General features: G+C 48.8%; 2 protein-coding genes and 1 long non-coding RNA gene across 10 annotated transcripts in view; 2 read left to right on the top strand and 1 right to left on the bottom strand.

Annotated features, from left to right (window-relative positions):
• Positions 1-237: 237 nt before the first annotated feature.
• On the bottom strand, positions 238-3,386 carry ADM (adrenomedullin). Of its 2 annotated transcripts, XM_030038281.1 has the most exons (4): positions 3,283-3,386; positions 2,586-2,696; positions 2,162-2,302; positions 238-1,684 (listed from the first exon to the last, which is right to left on the bottom strand). In XM_030038281.1, exons 2-4 carry the CDS (start codon positions 2,681-2,683, stop codon positions 1,375-1,377), a joined length of 549 nt encoding a protein of 182 aa, XP_029894141.1. In that variant the 5' UTR covers positions 2,684-2,696; positions 3,283-3,386; the 3' UTR covers positions 238-1,374. The 2 variants fall into 2 exon arrangements, with proteins under 2 accessions (XP_029894141.1, XP_029894142.1); XM_030038282.2 differs by lacking the exon at positions 3,283-3,386 and having other exon boundaries at positions 238-1,681; positions 2,586-2,690.
• Positions 2,665-8,341, top strand: LOC121233838. 2 transcript variants are annotated; one of them, XR_005934066.1, is made up of 3 exons: positions 2,665-2,748; positions 2,921-4,598; positions 6,504-7,972. It is a non-coding gene; the product is annotated as an uncharacterized LOC121233838 (long non-coding RNA). The 2 variants fall into 2 exon arrangements; XR_005934065.1 differs by lacking the exon at positions 2,665-2,748 and adding an exon at positions 8,104-8,341 and having other exon boundaries at positions 3,386-4,598; positions 6,504-7,195.
• Positions 8,342-9,718: 1,377 nt separating this feature from the next.
• SBF2 (SET binding factor 2) overlaps positions 9,719-17,785 on the top strand; it is a 286,112-nt gene continuing 278,045 nt past the window's right edge. For 4 of the 6 annotated variants that reach the window (XM_030039025.2, XM_030039024.2, XM_030039023.2 and 1 more), the window contains exon 1: positions 9,720-9,907. In XM_030039025.2, the coding sequence (XP_029894885.1) occupies positions 9,853-9,907 (55 nt within the window). In that variant the 5' untranslated portion in view covers positions 9,720-9,852. Of the gene's footprint in view, positions 9,908-17,785 lie in introns of all 6 variants that reach the window. The other 2 variants (XM_030039020.2, XM_030039019.2) reach the window with 1 other exon arrangement.

The following is a 17,785-nucleotide window of genomic DNA, read 5'->3' as shown; positions in this document are numbered from 1 at the left end:
CCCTGGCTGGAACATGTGGGTAGAAAAGGCCTTATAGCCTTCTCAGCAGATCTGCCCTGGGATTTTAAGATGCATGCTTGCTTTTGAGTTTATTTGATTTGACTAGATAAGGTGGCTGCTAACAAAAGTCTGTAACTGAAGAGTTTTAGTTGCAGACCTGCCATGCGAGGACTAAACACAGTAAGAAATCATTCATCTTGACCACCTGCCCCTACTAAAGACAACATAACAGAACTGTTTTATGTAATAGTGTTTATTTTATTTCACATATTACCCATGGAGAACAGCTGATACATTCTCTACATCTTTCACCAGTCTGGAATGCAAGATAAAAAAAGGTATGGAAAAAGAGTTTAACGTTTGACATTCACGATATGAAAAATAGAGGGGATACAATGTTTTAAAATGCCCTTATGCAATATATATATATATATAAAACGTATAAAAATAAAATATATTTTCCAAAAAAAAGATACGAACAGGACATGACACAGGATAATCTTAAATATCGATACGTATCTCATGATCCACACACACCGCACTTACAATTAACAAAATCCACGTACAATTGCACTTTTCCTCTCTGTGACGTTCAAGTATATCGCAGTCCCCGCAGGGACTAGTGAGTGTCCGATTCCCTGCCGGGTGTAGATAACGCAGAGGGTAGAGCAGATGTGGGCGACCCGTCCTCGCCGGGGGCTGAACGCGCACCCTCCGACGCTTGGGGGCGGAGGGCGAGGCCGGGGCCGCGGCCCCCGGGCCCGGGGGTGCCGCGCAGCAGCCGGCGCCCGCCGGCGGGTGCCCCCGGGCCGCGGAGCTCCCCTCAGCAACCCCTCCTCGGGGCAGACGGCGCCGGGGCAGCTCTGGGCGCAGCCCGCCGGCAAGGAAGGCCCGCCCCCCAGCCCCCCCCGGGTGCAGCGGCGGGGCAGGGGGCGACATGGCGGCCGGCGGGGCAGCGGCGCCTCTGGCGGCCGCGGGCCGGGCGCCTTCCAGTCCCAGCCGGCGGCGGGCGCGGGAGCCGGCGGTGCCTCGCCCGGGGAGGGTAAAGAGTCAGTGACCGCCGCGCCGCTGCGGCGGGCGGGGGGGGGGGGGGGGGCGGGGAGCGGCCCCCGCGCGTCCCCAGCGGGACGCCGGCCTTCACAGCTTCCCTGCGCCGGGCCGCGGGCGCGGGCCGCGGGACCGGCCGCCCCTCGCCCTGCCGGGCCCCGGCGGCGCGGCCCGCCGCTCCCGGGCCGGGGAGGGCGCGACGGGGTCCCGCCCGGCCAGGCGCTCTCCCACGAATCCTGGCGGCGGCTGCCGAGCGGCGGCGGACCTCCGGAGCGTCCGCGCCTCAGTCCATCCATCCGACACGGCCTCGGCCGGGTAGCGCGGCGCTCAGACACCGAGGACGGGGGCGAGGGGCTGCGCCCGCCGCGTCCGGGGGCGCCGCTCGGCCTGGGGGGAGCGCGCCGGGCTGCGGCCCTCGGGCAGGGAGCGCCGCCTGCGGCCGTAGCCCTGGGGGCTGATCTTGCTGGCGGGGGCGGCGTCGTCCTTATCCTTGTCGGTCAGCTGGTAGATCTGGTGCGCCAGCTTCTGCACCGTGCACGTCCCGAAGCGGCACCCCGTGCGGATGGCTTGGAAGTGGGGGAAGCTGTTAATGCTCTGGCGGTAGCGCTTGACGCGGATGTGAGCATCCTCCCGGCTGCTGCGAGGCAGGAAGAGAGAGAGCGGGCATGAGAAAAGCGCCGTGGGGCCCCGGAGGAGGGCGCAGGGAGCCCCCCCCGGTGCAGAACTCCCCCCCCCCGCCACCACTACCCCCCCCCGGCTCTTCCCTCCGCCGAGCGGCGGGAGAGGGGCGATCTGGTCGCAGAGCAGAGCTTGCTGCCGATGGGAGGAGGGGCCGCGCCGGTTTACGGCTGTTACTTTATCTATGGATCCAGAGCTCGAGTTACTATTTATATTTGACTTTCACAGTAAAGGCGCTGCTATCTCCCGCCAGCTGAAGAGCGCGGGGAAAGGGAGGTGGGAGGCTGCTTTCAGCGCGATGTGCAGCCCGGGCAGGACCTGCCTCCGGCGCTTGGGGGATCTACAGCGAGAAGCCTAAACACCCGGAAACGAGGGGACCCTGCAACTTCCCACTGCCTCGAACAAGTGCCCGAGCCCAGAAGCGGCTGGGATTTACCTGGGATGCGAGACTCGGGGATCCTCCTTCACGTCCTGGGTCCGTATGAGAGGCTGCACGTCGGCGGCTGCCCCCAGCCCTCGGAGCGCGCCCGAAGGCTTCACGTCCCGCTTGGCTCGGCTCAGTGCCCATTTCGTCCATCTGAAAGAAGCGCAAGGGAAGAGGACAGCCTGTTAGCGCAAGCCTGCGGGGCGGGAGCCAAACCAAATAGATTCGAGGGGCGATAATCTTTGCCAGCGCCGAGATTTTTTTTTTTTTTTTTTAATGTTTCCTGAAAGGGCACGAGGCCTTTAAGGAGCTGTGCAATTCCCGCAGGGAATCCGGTCCCTCTGATCACGGCCGGAGCCCGGCGCGGGGGCGCGGAGGCTCCGCAGCTCCACAAGCGGGGCTGGGCGCTGGCAGGAGGGTGCGCTCCGATACTCACTTTCTTTTGAACTCTGTCGCTACGTCCACCCTTGCAGCATCCACCCCGAAGAAAGTCACGGAGCCGAGACAGAGCAGGGCTACGTGAACTAGTTTCATTCTGGCTGGGCTCCTGGTGGAGGGAAAAGAGAAGAACTGTAAGCATGGTTGCTAATAAAAGTCAGGTAAGGTCTGTCCTTCATTTCTGGTGGTTCCAGAGAGCTTCCCTCGGAGAGCCCCCAGGCTACCGGGGACTTTGAGTGCGATATGAACCAGAAGCTAATATTTGCTCAGCAACTTATCACAGAGTAAATAACAGAGCCTCCAAAGTTTACGTTTGTCGAGTTTTACTTGCAGAGGCGGCTGAAAACCAGCAGGATTTCCAGAATACCCCCAGCGGCTTGCACTAGGATTTAGCAAACCCATGATATTAGAGCGAGCTGGCTATCAGACGCATCGTTTCCAAACTCCAGCAAGTGTTTTGCTGCCTGGAAGTTTATCCCCTGATAGCTCGTCTTCCCACTTCACACGCAGAACCAGCTAGTTCTGGATCTTATGTTGTAAACTGCAGCTGATGCCAAGAGCCAGTGGAAGACTCTGCAGCGTAACTCCAAGCTCTTCAAAACAGTCCAGATTTAGTAGATTTTTACTTCCTCTCCACCTCCCCTGCATCTTTTGTTGTTGTTGTTGTTGAGGGAGGAAAAAAAAATAGTTCTTACCTGACAGTGAGGATAATCCACTGAGACAAATGTTCTTGTAGTAGCGATCCGAACTTGCAGGGTTTCCTGAGGAGGGAGAACTCCTTCTTTGTGTGTCTGAAGTAACCACTGCCGAGCTGCGCTCTACCCCTCCCTTTTATAGAGCGCGAGCTCCCGTGGGTGGACCCTTGGCTGAGCCAGTGGGGGGGGGGGCCCAAGCACTTCATCATTCTAGCGTGGGTTAGGGGTGACCCATAGTAGGGTAAAAATAAGAGGATTGTTAAAAATTATTTTAAATAACCCCCTTGGTATTTTGTTAATTATAACGACAGCTTTTAGGTCTGGATTCCGAGTCATGGCATAACTTGCAAAATCTGATAAGCCCCTCAGTCTGTTTTACTGGGGACAGACTTTTTAACTGCCGATATATAATTATGTTTACATGGTCTGTAGCATAATTTCTCATTCTAGGCATCTTCGCTTCAGATGGGTGGAAGCAGGGGAGTGGGAACTAGACTCAACCAACTTCAAAATCCATGCAAATCCATCAGATACCAAAGTTCCTAACATAAACCCATATTTGGACAACGTGAATTATGATGAGTAAACTGTAATGAATGCCAGCCTTCTTTACACAAGTAAGGAGGTGACAAATCAGGCATCATTAATATTTATGACTCAACTTGGGTGCATTTTTTATCTAATAAAGTGTATTTGATTTACTGGACCGATTCAAATAAATCACAATTCAAATGGTTTTGGAAGGTGAGGGTTAGAGCGCACTTCTGTACCTTTGAACAAAGGAAGCGGGATTGCTTTGGGCCAAACACAGGGTCACTGAAATGCTTGGGGTTATGGACGTTGGTGAAGACTTGCCGTGCGTCATTTTATCCCCAGTCCGCAAACCTTTATACACGTGAGCGCGCTTACTTCCCCGGTTATAAAGCTAAACTAGGATCAAGGCAGGATCAAGGTCTCTAACAGCGTTCTTCCGGCTGGGCAGCAGCAAAACCTTAGTCTGCCCACCTTTGCTTTTTTGGTTTTTTTTTTTTTTTTTTTTTTTTTACAGTCTTTAACATCTTTGCTCCGTGGCGCTTCAGAAATGCAGAGGTCCGGCTTCGCAGGGGGTGCTGGAAGCCAGCACCAGATGGACTGTTTCTCTACCTACGTGTCGCAATGCAAATTCAGCGGAACCGGGGGAAATGCCCCAGGAGACCTGAGCTCTGGGGCGTCAGGGTCCCCTTCCCAGCGAGGGCTACTCCGGAGGAGGGAATGAACTGGCGTGTGCGAGATGTTTCTCTAACATCTTGCCCCAAGCAAAGCGTTTAAAAAATCTGGTGAGTATGTATGTACTCGTGACTCTGCCTTTCTAGATAACCGCGGTATATACCAACACCCTGGAGAGGTATGTGCGAGGGGATGACGGAAACTTTCCCGTGCGGCGCTGACTCGGTCTAAGGTGCTGCCTCCCTGCCTGCCTCGCCAGCAGCGTCCAGGCGTCCGGAGGCTTCTGTCTCCGGCATCTCACCTGCACGGGGGCAGGCTGGCCCGGGAGCCGCCACGCCATCCGGCTGCCGCCCCGCCGTCCCTCACACGCTCTCCGCCGGCACCCGCCGGCAGGGAGGGTCAGCACCCGCTCTAGCTCTTGCCCGTCGCATCCTCCAGCCGGCCCGCCTGCCTTCCCCGAGACCCCGGCGCGGCTCCCGCGGGGCGAGGCGGTTTCCCCGGCCGCGAGCTGGCCGCCGGGGCGAGCCCGGATCCCCTCCTCCGCCGCACCTGCCCGGCCAGAGCGCGGGGCGGGATGCGGCGGCGGCGGCGGCTCCGCGGGCGCCCGGAGCCACCGGGGCAGCGCGGCGGCCGCCCCGGGCGCGGGGCGCGGCCGGAGCCGGCCAGCCCCGGGCTGCCCCTCGTCCCCTCCGCCCGCCGGCTCGGGCAGCTCCGCGGAGCCGCGGTGCCGCTGCCCGCCCCGCGGACCGTGCTGCGGAGCGGGAGCGCACCGAGCGAGAGGCCCGGGGTGTAAACTCGGAGAGGGGGAAGTGGGAAGATAGGTGGTCTGGAACGGGGCTGTATCACGACCAGAGCTGCACAACTACATCAGACCGCGACGACTGGATTTTAGAGACCTCACGAGGCAGCTCAGGCTCGAGCGAGTTCAAGCGTTTCCTTAATCAGCAGAAGTTGAAACTGAATCTGTTCCGAACGAAAGGCAGGATTTTGTGTGATGAGCGTTGTTTTGATTCAAATTAAGCCTCCTGTTCCAGTAAAAATATCACACTCTTCCCCAAATGCTGGAAAATCCCTCATTAAAACCCTTGGCTAAACGGGAAGTGTTATTTTGTATACTCTTAGGCAAACAATGCAGAAAGAATCCTATGTTGGTTTGGGAATAACAACAATAGTAGTAACACAACTCACATGTGAGTTCCATACTGACTACAGCCGTCATTTTAGTGATACAAAATTAGCTCGTTCAAATTCATGAGGTGGCAAACTTTGGCACATAAATGATCAGCTTGTTGCTGATGTGATTTGTGAAAGGGCTTCAGCAGGTAAGGCTGACTCAAATCTAACACAAAACATCATGTTCTTTGTTCAGATGCTCATTTTGTTCTTCCCAAGCACTTGCATTCCTGTGCAGTTTGGAAATGAGCAATAGTCACTGAATTCGTACTATGAGGTAACAGTGGCCACTTTAAAAAAATTATTTCATAAATAGTGAGTTATTTCCATTTTGAAAAAAGCTACACAGAATGTTCCATTGAAATATTATTCACAACTTATTATTCTGAGGCAATGCCACGCAGCTCGGAAAGACTGAGCTCTCCTCTGAAGTGTAGGGTCTCCTCTGGATGCTGCCTCATCCATTGTCGGGAAGTTGCCCTGGAAGAACATCCAGCTCTTGTTCTTGTTTACTGATTTTCTTGGGTGTGTCATTCAACCTCTCCGTGTTGCCATATGTACAAAAGACTTTACAATATGTATGTGCTCTGGCAAGGAGGTTGTGAAGATTAGTTGCTACTTGTACAGGGGTTTATTCAGGCTGAGTTTTACTCCAAAAGCAAAGGTCTAAAATCTGTAGGCATGAATGAGGAGTCAGTTTGAAGCAACTATGCTGTGCTGATTATGCAAGAGAATTGTTGTTTGAAGCCAGTGGAAGTGCCTTTGCATGTTTCATTTGGGGTTTAAACAAATTTTACTGAATTCGTATGCCACGAATATGAATATACTTGATTGTATTTCAGGCTATATGAAATCAGCAGAAAGGTGATGATACTAACAGAAGAACGACAGCCCATGAAGGATGTAAAACCTCAGTCAAGCTCCACACAGAAAAACCTTGGTGTTAGTGCATGCACTCAGCCAGCTTTGTCTGTGCCAAGGGCACAGTGACAAAGAGTGATCCCATTTCTTGGTAGTCCCACTGGAGGTGCTTTCAGTGAGCCTTCCATCTGATAGGTTTGAGTACGCCAAACTAAGCTTCCTAAATGAGGGTGGGATGCATATTGGTAGGGGAAAACCTGGTTGGGGTCATAGCTGCTTCCCTGTTCTGGCATAGGGGTGGGGTGACACTGGATTAAGGGAGTGCAGGCAGAGTGTGACCTTTATATTTCCTCAAGGAGGAGTTGACTGTAGAAGGTACTGAGAACGTTCGCACCTTTTTGGTAGTAAGTGCACAGTCTGAGTGTGGCAACATTGTCCCTTGTGTGCTTTCAGTCTCCTGGAGGGGCTGCAGCCCCACAGTTCTTCCCCTGGGATAAATATATGGCTGCTTACTGAGTCCTTCTGGAGACCTAGGACTTGATGTCCTCCCAGAGCCGCTGCTCTGTCAGCCCCTTCATCTCCCATGAGGAGCCAGGCTACTCTGCTGCAACAGAGGGAATTACGGTTTTGATGGTCTGGATGAAAGTTCAGTTTACTTTGCATTAGACTTCAGGTGAGCAAACAATCTGCTCCACTTCCTCGTTTGTCCTATAAGAACGTAAGATTGTTCTATACGTAAGGGAGGTTAAGGAAGTAAGTTACGGATGACTGACTCCTTTTGCTGTCCATGCCGGTACACAGCTCTCTTCAAACCCAGATGAACTGTTACATGAATACTTGAGATGTGCCACTTCTTATGACATGCTTTAGAAATGAACCAAGCTTTGGCTATATTGGTCGAGATGGAAGAAGGAGCAAGGCTGTAAAGTGGGCGCCAGTAGTTTTGGGGAATCAATAAGTAACATCTTCCTTTTGATCTAGCATTTGTTAATGCCCTGGGAAAAGTGTTAGGTGATACTCTCCTGCTAGATGTGCTGGCTTAAAAGAGCAATGAGACTTAATTACTGAGATTTGTTATTGCATATTGAACCTTTTTATGAGTGCAGATAAGATAACTCTAAGGTCCCACTTCAACTCCAAATTCGGTTGTTTCATCGTGTCTCTAAACTGTCCCTCCAGGTTTAGCTGTATAGAACATTATCCCTTGCATTATCTTTTGTAAACTGTTGCATGTCCTGGCTTTGTGCTGTTGAACAGCTGCAGCATCCCCCTCCAGGAGTTATGGCGATGAGCTTTATCCTTGTCCACCTCACAGGGGTAATGTGTGGCTTCATTAAGATTTGCATTCCTTTGTTTCTACTTCAGAAATGCTTTTAATCAAAAAGCTCAGTGTTTTGAAAACAGTTTTGCAGGTTTCAGTCATTAAAGTCTCCAGGATCACGAACCAAAATGCCTAGTATAGGAGGTGACTGACCCCACAGAGTGCATGTCTTTCTCAAAGAATATATTCAGTCTTTTCAAGGTATATATTACACGTTTTTCTTTACTCCTAAAGTTAACAAGCAATTATTTTAAGTTTAGGTCTTTCTACATGGCATCTACTTTGAAACAGTTAACCCACAAAGTTGATTACTCCAAGGAGATTTCCACCGCTGCCCTCTGCTGAGAAGGCACAAGTGAGAACACTGTAATTGATTGTCGAAGCTTCCCGACCAATTTGCCTCTGGCTTATCAGCAAGACACTGCGTTGGTGTCCCAGCTAAGAAGGAGGTGTAAGAATTGCGTGTTTGAAACAAGAATGTCTCTGTGAAACTGCTAATGACTGACTGCTGCATCCCTCGTGATGGTGGATCGTCAGGGGCAAATCCAGTGAATTTGCTGCATTTCCATATGCAGCCCAGTACCCACGGCTGCTGCAGCTCCTCACTGTAGTGCAGCTGATGTCCTCTGCATTGTTTGTTCTCTCTGTGCTGTCAAACAGGACGTACATAGAAGTTTATCAGAAAGTTTTGGCCGGCTAACCAAGCGCTGTAGTGTCAGACACCCTGTTTATCACCGGCATCTCTGCGATTGCTGGCAAGCCCACCGGGGTTTCGAGGGTGAGAGTCTGAAAGGTGTTGGCCTCATCTGTACGTTATAAATAGCAACACGAAGTCTCCCCGCTACCTGAGGAGCGAGCGCCCTGGCAGCCCCCGCGTGTGCCCAGACCGGCACGTCGGAGGCCCGGAGGGTTACGTCGAGGCGCTGCCGGCCGTCGCCCCCGTTAGCAGCCAACGGCACCGCCAGGCTCCCAGCCCCGAGCGCTGCGACCCGCGTGGAAGGGGGCACCTACGTCGGCCAGAGCGGGCAGGAGGACGCGGCAGCCGGCAGGATCGGGCAGCCGCGCCGCGCCCCGCAGGGCAGGGCAGGGCAGGGCAGGGCAACCTCCTCAGGGCGCCGCTGCCGCGCCCGCTGGGGACAGCGTCAGGGGTCGCGGCTGCTGGTGTGAGGGAGGGCCGGGGCTGCCTGTCAGGCGGGCGGCGGGCACCGCCGCAGAGGCCAGCCGCGCCGTTGGGGCCGTTAGCGCCGCGGCAGCCGCGCGGGCCGACTTCTCCCCCCCCCCCCCCCCGGCGGCATGTTCCGCACATCCCGGACAAAACGTAAACAGGAAACATCCTGGAAACGTGTGAGTCTCGATTGCCGAGGCTGAACCATCGCGGGGATGGCGTTAGTTCGCCGCCGGGTTTTATTTTCGCACAGCCTAAGCGCGGGGGCTATGCCTTTCCCCGGCTGCTCCTCTCAGGAGAGGTCCCTGCGGAGGGCGGCGAGGTCTAGTCCCGCTCAGGCACCAGCGTTTGCCGGAGCGCGCAGATCGGGCGGACCTGCCGCGGTTTGGGTTTTTTTTTTTAAGGGAGGAAGCGTTCCGGGCCCCCTGCCCCGCGGGTGGGTACCCCACAGGGAGGCTGCGAGGAGACAAAGCCCACCGCGGGCGGGGAGGGCCCGGGCGGGGGACGGACCTGCCCGGCCGCGGTGGGCTGCGAAGCGAGGCGATAGCGTTTGCCCTGGCGACCCCCGAGGCCAGCCGGCGGCCCGGGGCAGCGCAGCGGAGCGGGGCCGTGCCGCCTCAGCCGCCTGCCGCCGGCGAGCCCTCAGCCCACGCCCAGCCCGGCGGGGTCACGGCGCGGCGGTCTCGGCGGCGCGCAGGCGCACAAGGCGCCCGCGCCTCCAACATGGCTGAGGTGGTGCCGCTTCTCTTGCAGCGGGCGCGGAGGGGAGGATGCTGAGCCTCCCGGGAGCTGCCGCCGCCGCCGCAGCAGGGGTGGTGAGGCCTGAGGCGGGCTCCTCTCAGTCATGGCCAGGCTGGCCGACTATTTCATCGTGGTGGGCTATGACCACGAGAAGACAGGTAGGTGTGGCTGCGCGCAGGGCTGCCCCGCCGTGCCTGGCCTCTTCCCCCCTCCCCTCGTTCCTGCCCGGCCCCGGCCCCCTCCCGCCTCCGGTCGGGCCACAGGAGGAGGAGGAGGAGGAGACTGCCGCGCACACGGGGCGCGTGTCCGGCCGCGGGGAGGAGGGCGGCTGAGGGCAGCCGGGCCGGCCTCACCCCCGCGAAGGGGCGCAGCGGGGGGCGAGGGAAGGGTTAATCCCCCTTTCCTGAGGCGGAGCGGGCCGGCGGGAAAGCGGAGGGGCTCCTCTACCGCCCGGCGGCCGGCCGGCGGGCCGGCCGGGCCCCGGCACCTCCGGCCGGGGGGGGGGCGGGGAGGGGGCGGCCTCGCCTCCGTCTCGCGGCCTCAGCCCACCTGGCAGCTCCGCTAGCCCGGCCCCGCGGGGAGCGGGGGCATGGCGCGGGGCCGGGCGGGCGGCAGCCGGCCGGGGCGTACCCCGCCGGCCTCGCCCCACCGCCCCGGCCTTGGAAACGGTTAGCGGTTCCTTCGAGAAAGCGGGGGCAGCTACAAAGGTCGCCCACGGACGGGCACCGCACCGGCCCCCCGCCCCGACCGACAGCCGGTGCCCAAGCGGCCGCTCCCGCCGGGCAGGCAGCGGAGGCCGGCTGGGTGCTGCGGGGGGGTTGCGCGTGCCCTTGTCCCGAGCCGCCTCGGCAGAGGACGGCGGTACTGGCTGCCGTTCTCCCACCTTTGTGCTCTTAGCCGAGGCACGTACACCAGCGGCCTGAAGGGAAAACAAAGGCTGAGGGGTCTCGGAAGGCAGTGGGGCTTTTTGCCCGTCTTGACTGGGGGCTTACAGCTTATCGCCTGTTGAAAAGGTGCCGCACCTCACACCTGGGGAAGCGCTGTGGCACTCGGTAGGCTCTTCAGGAGTGGCTGCTTTTCTTAGCCGATCTGTCGGCTCGGGTGAAAGGAAGGTGGTGTCATCCGCTATCGTTTTGCCGATAAAGACAGAGCGGTTTCTATTATGTAACTTTCTGTTACAATACCACATTTGTTGCTGGAGAGACCTTAAATCAGTATATAAACAGATTCGAAAATGAAGTGATTCTCATTTTGTATGTGTTTGCACTGGGTATTTCAGAACAATCCTTTGAATGTATGTTGTTAATAAATGTTATTTTAAACAGTTGAATGTCCCCTAATTTATTTGACTATGGATAAACCAAACACCACTCAAGTTTGTTACTCTAAGTAATTCTTTGAAGTAGCAATTGTGTGTAATCTGTATTTCTTCATTCTAAAAGTGTAGCTAATAAACTCTTAGAGTAGATCCTTATTTTTTTAAAGAAATACAATTGTCAGAGAAATCATTATGTGTTTAAAGATGCAGTGGCTTACAAAATTCTGCTAAGGGTCTCCTGGATGTTATTATACTGGTATTATTGTTCCATTAATTACAGAGTAGTTCCCCTTCCCACCCCATTTGGAAATAGTCTTGTCCTAATTGTAGTGACAAAATTATGAGACATGTAAAATGGAGAGTCCTTTACGTTAAAGACCTCCCCTTTTGCCTCTCTCCTGTTTGGAACATTTTCCCCAACAGTAGTAGAGAGCCCAAATCAAAACAAAGAAGCAACTGGAAAATCTAGGGGTGCTTTTAAGGAGAAGAGAAAGCAAGTAGGCTGCCTTCTTAAAGGGTATGATCAATCTGACATAGCCACTATGTGAAGTAAAATTACAGAACACATTGGAAAGCTTTATGTTTGTAAAATGTCTTCATCTGTAGCGTTTAAGTATGTGTTTAACTTCCTGTACATAAATTGTCTCATTAAGTTTAGTAGAATTGCTTGCATGGATGAAATTGAGCAGATTCAGAAATAACTCCAGAACCAGAACCTTAATTTGAAAAGGTCATGCCCAGAAAGTAACTATTTAGACTTCATTATTTAAATTACTCATTGCTGCTTTAATGCTTCATACTAAAAATGCTTGAAGGAACAACATTCTATTGAAGACTAGGCATGCATTGTTTTCCAGATTCCTTTACCCCCACATGCAGTCCCATAATACATGGAGTACTGACCTTTCTTCTTCTTGTAAAAGTTGCAGTTTCTTGATGCATTTATTATACTTCCTTCTATATGAAAAAGGAGGGGCAAACATTTCTAGGATTGTAGACTTATTACCTGTGAAGCTTTTAAATTTTGAAGTATGGGGTTTTTTTTTTTTTTTTTTTTTTTTTTTTTTTTCTTTTTTCCTTTCTTTTCACCTTCAACAATGTTCTGGCTTGGTTTTACTGTCTTTGGTTTTAATGTTGAGTGTAATTACATTTTTATAGTGTTTTTTGAAGGAATAATCTGTGGAATATCTTTGTGTAAACAAGCAAACAAAAATCCTGTAACCTTCCCCCTCTTCCCTAACCTATACGTCAGCAGCAGTTTGGATAATGTGCACTTGCGGTTAATAAGGAAGGATGTTTATAGTAATGACTGTTCTCCCAGAAAAGCGCTACTGCCTCTGCTATATCTCTATAGCAGCCATCATCTGCTCTGACTTCACATGGGTTATATGGATTTATTTACATGTGCTAATATCTGCAATAAACTGAAAATGTGGTAAAGGTATTGCTTTCCTGTGCGGATTATCTAGCTTTATTCAGAAACATTCACTATAAATATCTAAAATGCTGTGTTTGTGCACTTGTGCAATTTAGGAGCAGATTTCTAGATTTTTCTTGTTGCAGAAAAACTTTGCTGTTGGTGCTACAAGTTTTTATCCAACATAGTCTCAAGGGGAGGTGTACCTTTTTATTGTCCTCAAATCAGAGAGAGTATTCTTTGGGCATCAAACATTTTAAAGTTCCTTCCTGTTTCAGTTTAGGCCTATGTAAATTGATGTTACTGCAGTCCTAGTGCTGTCATCCTAGTTGTGTTAAATCTTCCTTTCATTTTCAGCTTGCTTTAGGATGCTGACCTGTCAAAAAGACCTTTCTTGCTCAGTATTTTGGCTGTGTCACTTTATTTTTTCTGGGTTACTTTTCTGCTAATTTTTCAGAGTTGGCTGACCAGGGTGTCAGATGAATGCTAGTATCAGCATAAAGGAGGAACAGGAGCATGCAGGAAGACAGATCACTGCGGACTGAATTTATATTGGCTTAAATGGTCCTAGAACCTTGGGCACAAAGATGTTAGTCAGGTGCCTTAATCTCCTACATGCTCCGAGGAAAGTAATGGGTGCCTTTGAATAGGCAGTTTATTTGTACTTGGCAAGATGCACGGAGATTCACCCTGAGTGGAGAATGAGCTTTGCTGTTGACAACTGAAGTGTCAGTAGACTTTCAGGCACATAGGAAGTTAGGGAGAAGTCTTTGTGTTGTAGGGGATGATCAGATTCCCCTAGCTTTTTACATACTTCAGGTACAGTTGACTGTATTCCCGCTTAAAAATTACTTAGTCTATATCTTTCACCATAAAAGTAAGTTTAAATATATCATAGTTTTAATTGCTGTTGTGTATTTTAAAAACTCATTCTGAACCACTACAAAGAACTGCAATAGCAGTAGCTTCTATTGGAAGTTCATATTCAGTGTCTTGACAGAGTTGGAGAAACCAGATTTAATAAAACGTCCAGATTTAATAAAACCCCTTGGTTTTGTTCTAACAGTGGAAATGTGAAGGATCTCAGGGATACACCAAGGGTGATTGCTTTACCATGTTTATTTTGCATTCAGCTGAACCTTTACTAAGGTAGATAACCACATTTTTCTCCAATGTATCAGCACAATATAAAGCTATTATGTAACTTGCTCAAAAAGGCATTTACAGAAGTCTCTGAAGGGAGCAAAGGTGCTAGAAAATGTAGGCACTCTGGTTAAAAGCTAGAGAAAATCCCAGAAGACCTTACTGTATATCCCTTTTCTTTTTCCATGCATTTTGAAGTGTGTTTGATGTGCTTCACTGAAAATTCCCATTTAATATGTTTGCATAATGGAATGTGGATGGTATTTAGGAAGAACACAGATGTTTGCAAAGATCACATGAGAAAATACCTTTTTGTTTGGTTTTGTTTTGGTTTTGCTGGTATAAGCCATAATCATAAATTTATCCCTGGAATTTACATATGGTGGTACTTGAAAAAGGTAAAAGAGAATGTTTTGTGTCTTTCTTAGCTCAGCAACTGAAAGGTAAGGTTAAAGAAGAGAGAACTAAATACTGAATTTGATTAATTTTCCCATACACCCATAATGGCTTTCCTATAGGATGCTGTTGTGTACCAGCAGTTAAATCTGAAAACTTGGCGAGATGGAGCGAAATGTTTTCTGTGATGAGACTTGTTCGCTGTAATAAGACAGACTGATGTTTTTTGTTCTTGCTTGTGTGTGCAGTTGCAATGTGTATGACAGAAGGCTTGCAACAGTATAGTGGTTTTATTTGGCTGTTGTCATAACTGATAAATCCTGCTATAACATGTGTAGGCTCTGTTGTGGTTGTTTCTGTTCTGATTTTTATCAGTTTCTTTTCAGGGAAGCCTTTCTTGTCTAACATAGCTTCACATCTTGGTGGATTTTGAAACTAGACAAGTGATTGATGATAGAGTGGGAGAAGTTCCTAAATGCAGTTGTCTGATTCTTTTATTTTTATTGTGGGCAGATTTTTCCTGTGAAGAATATTCTTTTCATTTTGGGGGGTAAATAGCATATAATATAATGAGGATTTTTTGGTGTATTTGTTGTATATTCATAGTTGGGCACTCCTATGGGCTAGTGTGTATAAGGCATGGATGATTTCTTGGTGCCTTGGTATGCAATCTGTAAAACAGAAAAAGTAGAAAAATAAGGGAATTGAGCTGTTACTTCAGTGGCTTTCTTATCTGTGCTGTGGCTTAATTTGATTCAAGTGCAATCTAGGGAAATCTCAAAGGGGGAAAAAAAACCCAACAAAACCTAAATCCTTCTTTTTGTCGCCGAAGAATTCTTGCAGCTGTAATTCAATGAAATGTCAAGTGTAATATCAGAACTGAAGCAGAATGCAGATATGTAAGTTACTGTGTATTGGTAAGAGATACTCTAGTTGGCTATGACTGGAGAAGGTCATGGGTGCCTGAAAACTTTTCCAAACAAATTAGTTGCTCTAGTATAAGAAATTACCTCTTTCTAGAAACCTTGTCCTTGCTCAGTTTAGTTTTCAAATCCAACAGTCTCCACAATACCAGGCTGAAACAGAATGAGAAGAGAATATTTCCATTGAATGTGTTTTTGTGGTTTTGTTTTTGTTTGTTGTTGTTGGTGAGATAAGGCTGTCTTGAAAGTCTCCTTGGAGGAAAAAAACCCCAGCAACACCAGTATTTTTTTGGTAGCATATCTTCCTAAAATGTACTCAAGCAGTTTCTTCTAATATATAACATTGACTACAAAAAAAATTATTGTTATTTTGATTTATGGATTCACTATAATTTTGGAGAAATCTTAAAATCAGTACAGATCAGCATAACTCTTCTTTCCCTCAAACGTCTGCTAATGACTATCTCTAAAGAACTTGGATTTGAAACTCTTTGCTCACTTGGTCTCCTGTCATAATAACAGCAGTAATAAAACCACATTTTTTTCAGCCTTTCAGTTTAAATCAAGACATTCATGGAGGCTGAATGTTTCTTCTGTAAGCTATCTTCGTTTGTCCTAAAATGTGAGGACACAGATTCTGTTGAGGGAAGTAGCATTTCATATATTTGGCTATATTTTAAGACTAAATTGCAGTAAAGAAACTCTTTCTCCCCTTTTCTGTCCTGGATTAATTTTGTGGATTATCTAACAAAAAGACACTTTTCCTGCAGCATGTTCATGGAAAACAGTTTGTTACGCAAGCCTGAATACTGTTTGAGCGCTGGCCTTCTATAACCGCAAGGGTATTTTTCAGTGGGGAGCAATGAGAATGACATTTAACTCCTCCAATGTCACAAACATAATAGTCTTATAACACTGAGGAAGATAATTATACTGCTATGGTAGTTCACTGACATGAATTTAAAATGCAAACTACCTCCTCAGCTACTGGTACTGACAAAGTAAAAAAACAAAGGAAAACCACAGTCACTGTGGAATCATTTTAAAATGTGGAACAGTAGATTCACTGTTCAACCTTGATAAACGTCAGTGAAAGTTGTATCTTACAAATATATACTGGTAATTAGGAAGTCTTCTTTGATTCATCTCTTCTTTTTCTCTTCCTTTGCAGTAACATGAGATTTTCAGGCTCCTTGCTTATATAATGAAAAAAAATATTTCTGACAATAACACTATAATTATTGATGAGATTAATTTTCTTCTGCTTGGTGTTTTGGGAATTGTATTCCAGTTATATGTATTTCTTGAAATAAATTATTCCTTTGGTGTCAGCAGTATATTCTGAAGTCAAGGACAATCCAATTAGTGTTGATTGGGATTTGGCAGCTAAATCTCTGCTCATTGAGCCAAGAACATGCTTGTTATTGCTTATCTGTTAGTGACTAGATACATCATGATTTCATGTCTAATGTTTACAGTTCTCAATTTTCAGTCTTCTACAGATTGTATAATATGAAAAAAATGCAATCATTGAACACAGTTTGAATTCTTTGTTTGCTTTGTAGTAGTCCTGTGCTCAGGGTAACAACAAAGTAACCGATCACAAAATTTCCACTAAACTGGGCGTAGATAGCAGACTCATAGTACTGCAGCTAAAACTAGTAGTTGGTGACAGTTAGTAGTCTCAGGCTTTGTGTAGCTGTAGTAGAGGAATGCTAATATACAGAAAATAAAAAATCATCATAATTCTGGATACAAATTCGGGACAGCTGCATACAAAACCACATTGGACCCTGGGAGACCTCAATGGATAAAGAGACAAAAGGATGTTACTGGGGTTACAAAATCAATCACTCAGAAATTCGAGGCGGGGGGGGAGAAAGGTAGGAATAATGTCCTTTTAATGTAGTTCGTATGTTGTTTCCTAGGATTAAAAAATGCAAAACCTAGAAAATTCACTATCTGATGCTTGGATGGGTCTTCAGCAAGATTGGAAATGTCTTTTTAAATGGTAGATTTGTATGTTGGGTCTAATGGAATAGTAACTGGAAGGAAGATGAGATGTTCTGGCAGAGGATTTCACAGATACTAGTGAATGCAAAGGAATGACAACTTCTTTCTAGAATTTTGACTTCAGTTGTGGAAAATAGTGCTTTGGAAAATGGGTTTCATTGAGCTACTTTTGCCAGATGCCATAAATATTAATGCCAGGAGTATTGAGTGTTGTCAGTTGGCAGCGTCCCCTTCAGGCTCTGTAGTGGGCTGTATATTGCTTCGATGTGGTTTGGGAACGCTTGCTCTGTAAGACAGTGGCCACTCTTCCTGCTTACTGTTTCACACATTCTGGTATTTTAAAATTCTTTCTGTCTTCTAGTTTGGTTTTCTAGCTTTACCCCAGAAGAATCTCTGACCTTAGTGTCTCTCTGTCTTTCTCCCTTCTTCACTCCCTTCTCTCTGTCTTAATCTCTGTTTAGCCATTTTTATCTACTCTGTGTTTTTCTGAGATGAAGTCCTCTTGTCCAGTTAGTCTGATTTCTTGTGGTTTTCATCTTTAAATAAATACCAATTCATCACATAAACACAAAGGCCAGGTTTAGTCCCTACTGTAAATTTGGGGCCTAAAGGAGTGTTTGCTAAAATTTTAGTTTAGGCAAAAAAGTGCTTTTCTCCAGTCTTATTTCTTAGAAAAAGTATTTGGCATGAAGTTTCCTGAAATAATTGAGCTAGAGATGGATATTAAGCATTGAGACTTAAGGTGGTACATTTAGTTTGGCTGAGTAAGAAATAATTAAAAGTAGTTATAGCATAAGGGGTTAGAGTGCCCTTAGTAATGCTTATA

Source organism: Aquila chrysaetos, chromosome 16, assembly GCF_900496995.4.
Source record: "Aquila chrysaetos chrysaetos chromosome 16, bAquChr1.4, whole genome shotgun sequence".
NCBI lineage: Eukaryota > Metazoa > Chordata > Aves > Accipitriformes > Accipitridae > Aquila > Aquila chrysaetos.
This window is presented reverse-complemented; position numbering and strand designations above follow the sequence as displayed.